The following is an 8,704-nucleotide window of genomic DNA, read 5'->3' on the forward strand; positions in this document are numbered from 1 at the left end:
ACGTGGCAAATCCGAGCGATTCTCTGATTTGTCTCATAGCCCCATACTGTATAGTGCATGGCATTCAGCTGTTCTGCCAGTCAGGCTCATGGAGGTCTCTCACCTTTTCTTTCATGTCCCTTTGATTCACCTCTGTAAACCCACATGCTGTGAGAGTATTTTTGGGGGGTCTGTTTGAGGGGCCAATGTTTATCAAACTGATAATTGCAGCATGCCAGATTCTGCATGCAGGTTTCCACAACAGCAAACAGAGGCAGAATTGCTTTGAATGTGCTTTGTTTTGGATGCTGGACTTTTTGTGACTGAGGCTTTTTGGTGGAAGGGGATATGAATGGCCATGTATGTGTTATTTGAAAACTATAGTTTACATCTCAGCTGTTGATTAAAAGTGTTGTGATTTGGTGCATAGATATGTTTTCTATAGCAGGATAGGAAAATGCCAGATTTCCAGATTTCAGTCAAGACTCCATTGCCTTCAGATTAGTGGTTTTCTGTGGATTTTTACTGGGTGAAACACGGCCTTTAAGAAACAACCTCACCCAACTTTGTCTCCTCTGCCTTTCCACTCAAAAATCTGTCCCCCATCCCAATAACTGCAGATCTGCCAATTTCCGCGTGGAAGCTTTTGTTTGGTACAGCACAGTTCAGGGCTTGTCCACAGGGGTTGTTTTCCCCATAGCTGACATGATACTGATGGCAGAAAATGGGACTCTATGGTTTTGGTACACATTCGTAGTATTTAATATAGTCAGTATTTAAAATGTCTTTAGGGTCTCAGTATTGCTGATCTAAAAATGCTTTGTCTGAGTAGGCTTTTTAAAATCAATAGGGCTCTTCATGTGCTTAACCTAAATTATTTGTCTATTTCTTCTTAAAATGGGGGGAATCTGAACGTCCAGGTCAGTGGATGGAGTCTGTTGGAGATGACACTGTTGTAAAATTGCTGCCTATTTAAAAAGATACTACTGATGTTTGCTCTGAGAGCCTTTACTTAATAGAGACAAAATTAATCTAGGAAAAGCATAACTGTTACCAATGTAATATGCTGCCTTTATGTTTTAATACATCTTTAAAAGACCTTTCAGTGTAGATTTACTATAGTTTTTCCTGTTTTACAGATACTGTGAATAAGGACACTGAACCCAAAGATCCATATCCCATTCCAAGAAAGATTATGGCTGAACCAGACTACATAGATGATGACAATCCTGAATTAATTAGACCTCAGAAATTAATTAATCCTGTGAAGTCATCCCGGAATCATCAAGATCTCCATAGAGAGCTGCTTATGAATCAGAAAAGGTAAGAGTCTAAAAATCACTTGTGCCACCCTCCCACCCCAAACACGCAGCTTGAGTTTTAGTTTCATCAAAATGACATTTTACGCAAAAGCCAGCAGACACTTTTTGTTGATTCAGATCTTGTAGATGAAAAGTCTCTGATTCTCAACTGTGGCATTTATTTCTGTTTGAATTTCAGTTGCTCTGCAAAAGCTTGCTGTAAAAGACTTCTCACTTTGTTTCTGTGAATACTCACAAAGGGTTGGTTTCCAGAGGAAGCAGTTCCGTTCTCCCCTATCACATTTCATATCGGTTACCTGGGCACTGTAATTTGTCTTGAGCTCTTAACTTTATCAAGTGCTTGACAAAATTTTGCTGTTACTAGCAGGATGGTAAAATCTATGTTTTTTCCAGTGCACTGAGTTTATGAGGCCACTTCTAAAGAAATCATATATTTTATTTCACATGAAACTGTTCTCTACTTACTTGATCTTTCTTGCAATGCAATGTGATAGTCTGGTGCCTGCTTCGCTGCTGCACAAGTATTTCTTTGTATGTTATGCAAATGCTGCTTCCTTCATTCTGGGATGGGCTGCACAGCTGTTGCTCTATATATTGCTTTTAAAGATGTAAATAACTGGAACTTGATTTCATCACCTTTAGAGACACATGCACTTGGCCCAGACATAGCTGAAATTCTGTTATTAAATCTCTTCAGCAGCAGAAGACTCATTAGAAAACCTATTAAGAAAAAAAGCCTCCAGACCACACGGTGGAAGAAAAGCTGTTGACGCTCCTCTATTTAAACAAACAGAAACTACCTATGATTTAAATTATTGATTTTGTGTGTTGAAGCCACCCAAAGTGGACTTTCCAAAGGCAAGGGCGTGGGGATCCACAAAACATCAGAGGAAGACCAGTATTTCAGAGCGCATTTGAGAATAAAGTTGCTGGTAGCACCCATTCAGGCTTTTTGAGACCCAGGACCTTGAGAAAGGAGAGAAGGAAGCTATTGCTTTGGCTACTCCAGCAGAACTGGATTTGTCTATTTGGCAGGAGGGGTCACGTTATGAAAACTTCTCTTTTTTTTTTTTTTCCCCCCACTCTGGTGGGGTAGTATTTTGAGGGGAGAAGGGGTCTTTCCTGTGTGTAATAGCAAAATCCTCACAAATGCTAGACTTAGATACTTAATTCTAAATGAATTGCATGCGCAATACAGCATTTCGTCCACAATGCCAACTGCATTGGAAGAAACTGGCCTAAATAGGTGTTTGTCCTATTTTTCGTTAATGGGATTAAACATCAAAGTTAGTTCCTAGCAGGAGGAAGTTTATAGTCATTGAAAGAAAGATAGTTGAAGTTTTCCAGCTTACGATCTTATTCTAAAGGATGTGAAGGCTGCAATAAATTAAGGCTTTCTTTTTTTTTTTCTTTTAAGTTTATGAAAGCATAAAGCAGTTTTAAATAGTATGGAGTTCTTTTCTTCTAGGAGAATATCTTATTACACAGAGGAGTTGTGCAGCGCTCAATATCCACTCTTCTCTCATTGTGATTTTGATTAGCTGCAGCTGTTAATTTTAGAATCTTATTTATTGGTGCAGAAATGAAATACTTTGAGGGTTTTCACCCACAGAAAAAATGGTATTTTTGAAAAGAGGGTTAGTCTTCTGTGCTTCGTGCCACTGTACTACCTCTGATATGAGGCTTTTTGGTATTGTAGATATTAAGCTTGTGTTCTGCTTTGTTACTGCAAATTGTCACGTATATGGAGGACTTCAGTGCTCTTATAGAAGTCTGCTTAACATGCACCTTATTTTATTGTGAGGATCCAGTGTAGGCACCAGCAGCTTCACTTTTTCACCAGTCAGCTCTGAACAGCCATTTCTGGATGTTAGAAGATAGTAGCCAGTGTTGGCCCGATCATTCTCCATGGCTACTGTGAGCAGTGTGTGCTGGGTCTTGAACTGATGTAGTTATTTACTTGCAGAAATGGTAGTTGTTTTGGGCATTGGAACAGGCTGCCCAAGGAAGTGGTGGAGTCGCCATCCCTGGAAGTATTTAAAAGATGGGTAAACATGGTGCTTAGGGATGTGGTTCAGTGGTGGTTTTGGCAGTGTTAGGTTGATGGTTGGCCTTCATGATCTTAAAGGTCCTTTCCAACCTAGACGATTCTATGATTCTATGAAACCTTTAGGATTTTTTTATTTAACCAGAACAATCACCAGGAGGTGATACAAGACTCTCAGTTAATCCAGTAGCCACCTGCTTGTTACTTTTTCTTCTTACATAGGAGAGTGAAAATAGGATTGACATTACAGTTGTTCTATTACAGATCTGACTACCAACCCCTTTTTATTAGACTGAGAGATTGTATTTACTTGTCTTTTTTGCAGGTCCCCTGCATTACAGCTACAGCACACCTAGATCACTCTTGTGCCTTTGCTTTGTTACAGGGCAACCTTACTTAAAAAAAGCAGGAACAAGTAACGTTTTTTAGCAGCTTGCTTCTGGTTAGCGTCTTGATTGCTCATTGCCAACAGAGAAGTTTCAATTGATTCAGCTCTCAACTGACTGAGTAGTAGTAATAAAAAATCACTCCAGCTTTTCTCTGCCTGACTTAAGTTTATGTGTTAAAATGTAATTAAAATAGCATGAAACATAAAATATTAACATAGTCTAGTAGCTTCTGTTGCGTTCAGGCCAGGAGATCTATTATGAGAAATCGGGAGCAGCATTTGGTGTTGCTAAATATTTGATTTTGCTGTCAGGGTATGTACATGGATAGAGTGTTGCATAATATATGGAGTCATTCATAGATGCCATCATAAAATGGCATTTTAATGTATTATTGGACGTGCTGTCAGATATGCATATTATGGAAGAATTAGGCAACCGCAGATATATAGCAAGTGGGGAAGGGTAAAAATACACTTTCTGAAATCTTATTCAGATTATTGAATTTCTTAAAGTTGAAATAAAAAATGGTTGATGTTAAACTTAATGTTGCATGTTTTCACATAATAGTCTTCACAGGGAAGACAGTAACACAGGCAAATTGTGGATCTTTCTGCTCTGACTTAAGTGACGCTAATATCTGAATAACGAGGAGAGCTTTGAATCTTATCACAACAAATTTTGAAAACATCATAGCATAACAGAGATAAAAGAAATAGCTGAAGTCACAAAAATAAGTAGGAGTGGTTGTGTATCTGTGTGTGTGTCTGTATAAATAAAGACCTGCATCTTCCCAAAGAATAAGCTTCCTCATTTTAGAGTAGCTGGCTTGGAAAGCAATTTGTGCTGAACAGACCTGAAACATTCGGTTGATGTAGTAGCTAAAATATTGCAAGAGGGAGAATCCTCCAGCCTTTGTCTGGTCTCCAAGGTGATTGCAACTTTTTTTTTTTTTCTGGATTTTTGTTGTCTTCGCCTCTTTGTGGTTTTGAATGTAGCCTGGGAGCTCTCACTGGAAATAGCTTCACAGGCAGGCATGGGTAAAGCTCTCGCATTTTCAAGGAAGGACAGAATCCAGGATTTCCAGGAGGAGTGCAACAAGATCCTGTAGGAGACCGCTTTTTAGTTCTGACCATGCAAATTTCTGCGGGCATAATACCCTACATAGAGAGATTGCGTTCAGACAGTCCTGAGTTATCAGTCAGTAAGGGAAGTCTTTTTGTCCAGAATTTGTTTCTGGCTCTGCTAGAGTCTTGATTTTTGATTGGTTTTTTTTAATCCATTCTTCTGGAATTAAGAGAATAGAGGGAAGACTAAAGCTGGAAGTAAAAATAGTGAATTATACAGGAGAAATATGAGCATGCTTGTTATAGGGGGAATATCCTCAGTAATAATATGACTTAAATTCTAATTTAGGGTTCTGGTTAGAAACCAGGCAAATATCTGCCTGGTTTTGCCTTTTAATTAATTATTTACATTCCAATGTATCTAAATAGGCAACTAATCGACTTTAGAAAACCTGCCTACAATTCTGTGTGAATTTTCTCGAATTAAAACTGATCTCTTTCTTCCCTGTTCCCCCCCCATTTAATTTGAAGGGGTCTTGCACCTCAGAATAAGCCAGAGCTACAGAAGGTGATGGAGAAAAGGAAACGAGATCAAGTTATTAAACAACAAAAAGAAGAGGAAGCACAAAAGAAGAAATCAGACCTGGAAATAGAGCTACTGAAACGGCAGCAGAAACTGGAGCAGGTGAGATGGGGAATAACACTACCTTGACGCATCTACATCTGAGCTATTCACCCAAGGCTCCCTTTGTAGACAGGAGAGAAGCAGCAGCCAATTTTTGGCATGTTTCCTCTGATCAAACGCATACATCTTTTTTAGGATGAGTCAAATCATGCTCTAAATTACCTATTTGTTGTCATTTACTGTATAGGAACCACATATGGTGTCTGCCTTTGGTCAAATGAATCCTGCATGAGACAACAGGAATATGTGTGTGGAGCACTAACCTTGTTTAACCATTGAAACTGTGGTGAATTCGTCAACTTTTGTAGTCTAACTATTAAGAGATGATCCACTAAGACTGGCTGTTAGAGTGCAGTGTTTCAAAACTAGATGCTTAATGAATAAAAAAATCCATTGATTCTTTCTCGTCGGTTATGTAAGAAAGTAGGTGACTCTAAAAGGATCCTCCGTAGCCTTAAAACATATGAGCCCGTTGATATTTTCAAATGAAGGAAAAGATCCTCAGACCCTGAGTATGGAGATGATGTGGAGTTGGAGTTCATTGTGACGAAGCTTACTGCTAGGCACAGGGCCAACCAAACGTTTCTGTGCCTCTTAAGGCACTTCGAGTACCTGCAAGGAAATATCTCTGCAGTGAAACACCTCATCAAAGAAGTCACTGTGCATCAAGCGTTGCATTTATTTTTAAATAAAGGAATGCTTTAAAACAATATCTCCCGTTTTTCACAATGGAAATAAATTAAGCCAAATAATTACTGTATTGAAAATGAGGTGTAATCCAATCATTATTAGCGTTTTGGGGGTTTTATGGTAGTTTTTTTTTTTAATTAGGCTTAGAAATATTTTTTGAGGGAGAAAGCTATTGTATTTTTAAGTGTATCATCCTGTCACTTTTCCTTTCTGCTCGTAAGGGGCTGGCTTCAAATGGTTCAGCTTGTGGGAAGATTTGATTTGAAACTGAGCTGTCCAAGGACATATGTAGAATAGAAAAATCTGTTAAGAGAGGAAGAGTCTGCCCCTTGCAAACAATGTTGTGACTTTGTAAACATCATAGGAATGGCATTAATTGACAACATGACTCATGGAGAAATGTTGTCGTGATTTATTGTAACAAGGCATGTCGCTTGCCAGTGAACCAGAGACAAAGGAGGGATTATTTAGGTAAGCCATACATGGTCCCCATTAATCAGGGAGAGCTTGTCTGTTAAAAAACCAAAAGCTTCTTTCAGAAGCTCCTTTCAGGAGCTTTCCTTAGTTTTCTAAAGGTTTGTTTCTTCCTTTCTGCCAGCTTACCTGCTTTCACTGAAGCTTGCTGAGCAATCTCTATTCTGTACAATGTGTAAGCTGTGTTCTGTATGGGCACTGTATAGCCTTGCCCCATAGAGCAGAGCTTCTAACCTCACATGGTAATTTTGAGTGTCTGCATGGGCAGAAGCTCTAAATGGGTTAAAAATGTCAGTGAATGGGCTCTCAAAAATCATAGAAGAGTCGTTTAGGTTTGAAAAGACTTCTAATACCATCAAGTCCAACCCTTAACCTAGCACTGCCAAGTCCACCACTAAACTACTAAACCATGTCCCTGAGCATCACACCTACTCATCTTTTAAATACCTCCAGGGATCGTGTCTCAAAATGAACAACTAAGGGCCAAGGAGGATTTTTAATTTTTTGTATTGCTTTTTGTGATAGACAAAACAGATACACCAAAAGAGGCTCGTTAGACACAGAATTCTATACCTAGGCCCTCGTAAATACATTCTGCAAGTGTGCTCAGTAGTAGCTGTTCGCATGTGTTCTCCCACAAGACACATTTGTCCTTGTCTTGTTGTAAAAGCCAGAGAAGGGAATCGTCGTTTCCTTAATGAAGATGTCCAAGAATTTCTTCAAAAATTCTTCATCTTGTTCTCGTACTGGGCTTGTGGAGTTTTTGTCCATCTGGCAAAGGTGGACATCTGGAACGAGCTAGAGCTAAGGATTTGAAAAGATTTATTGTTTATGAGAACAGATACTCCCAAAGAAGTGGAACTTTTTCTTTTCCATGAGATAAAGAAAGAAAGCAGTTTAAAGAGTTTTGCATGGCTAGTTACCAAAACCTTTGTTTTTTTGTCTTGTATTTCAATGATCTGTTTTGTATACTTTATTTTACATGTGATTCCCTTTTAAGCTGGAACTGGAGCAACAGAAGATACAGGAAGAGCAGGAAAATGCACCTGAATTTGTCAAAGTCAAGGGCAACTTGAGAAGGACGGTCCAGGAAGCAACAGAAGCACCAGACTCCTAGAGACAGCGCCTGCTAAGACTTCCATCTTTCCTGCAGAGAGAGGCTTTTGCAAGTTGTCTCAGATTTGCCCCTCAAGATGGAACATAACAGCATCCAGCTGACACTTACTGAAGATGAGATTTTTAATTCCTGGGATGTGTGGATTAAAAAGACAGTACCATAAACAGATCGACTTGCCAAATGCAGTCCTGAGATCAATGGATAAGGAGTCTGTCAGTTCAGTGTCATGGACCAGTGTGATATGCTTACTCAGAGATTTTAACCAGGGATACTAGAGAAACTTCTTCAGCGTTGCACTGCTTTATCTCTTGTGATCCTAGTTTAGTGGAGATACACAGATTATATTTTGCTTTAAAAAAAGAACAAAAATCCTCCTGTGATATCTTATGAAGCTTTGCTGTGCAGGTAGATTTCCTCCATCTAGACCTACAGCCTGTGTATATTCCACAATAATTTGTGTTTAGTTGGAATTTTTATCAAATCTGGGAGGATATGAGGTATGTTGATCACTGCTGCCCATCCCCAGTAGGATAGGCAGGTGTGGGCAAGATGAGAATGCTTAAAATTCACCAGCAGTGAAAAGTTAAGCAGCCTTAAAGCCCATTTCTCCCTGTTTGGCATGTAGAATTTGGGCTATGAAAGAGCAGAAATCAGATGATCCTCTCGCCAGAGAGAATCCAGAAACTGATTTATCTCTATCTCTAAACTTACACCATTGTGTACAGGCCTGTGCAGTGCTACCTGTGAATTTACCTCTCAATGCAAAATGACCTGTCTTCTACTTCTTGTGTTTTGAAATCGTACTTACTTAGCTGTTGTGGCCTTTCTCCTCCAAGGACATGCTGATCTGAGTACAGTGGTAACTCATTACTTGGTAGTGTTTAAACTCATTTGCTGGAACTGAAATCGGGAATCTGATCTGCCATCAGTTCCTGCT

General features: G+C 39.2%; 1 protein-coding gene across 1 annotated transcript; it reads left to right on the forward strand.

The window, feature by feature from the left end:
• The first annotated feature begins 1,122 nt into the window (after window positions 1-1,122).
• On the forward strand, window positions 1,123-8,384 carry FAM107B (family with sequence similarity 107, member B). Its single transcript, XM_009882936.1, has 3 exons — window positions 1,123-1,302; window positions 5,333-5,486; window positions 7,651-8,384. The coding sequence occupies exons 1-3, from the start codon at window positions 1,175-1,177 to the stop codon at window positions 7,765-7,767; spliced, it is 399 nt and encodes a 132-aa protein (XP_009881238.1). The 5' UTR covers window positions 1,123-1,174; the 3' UTR covers window positions 7,768-8,384.
• Window positions 8,385-8,704: the final 320 nt, after the last annotated feature.

The sequence above is a fragment of the Charadrius vociferus genome, unplaced genomic scaffold (assembly GCF_000708025.1).
Source record: "Charadrius vociferus isolate BGI_N301 unplaced genomic scaffold, ASM70802v2 scaffold32, whole genome shotgun sequence".
NCBI classification, from domain to species: Eukaryota; Metazoa; Chordata; class Aves; order Charadriiformes; family Charadriidae; genus Charadrius; species Charadrius vociferus.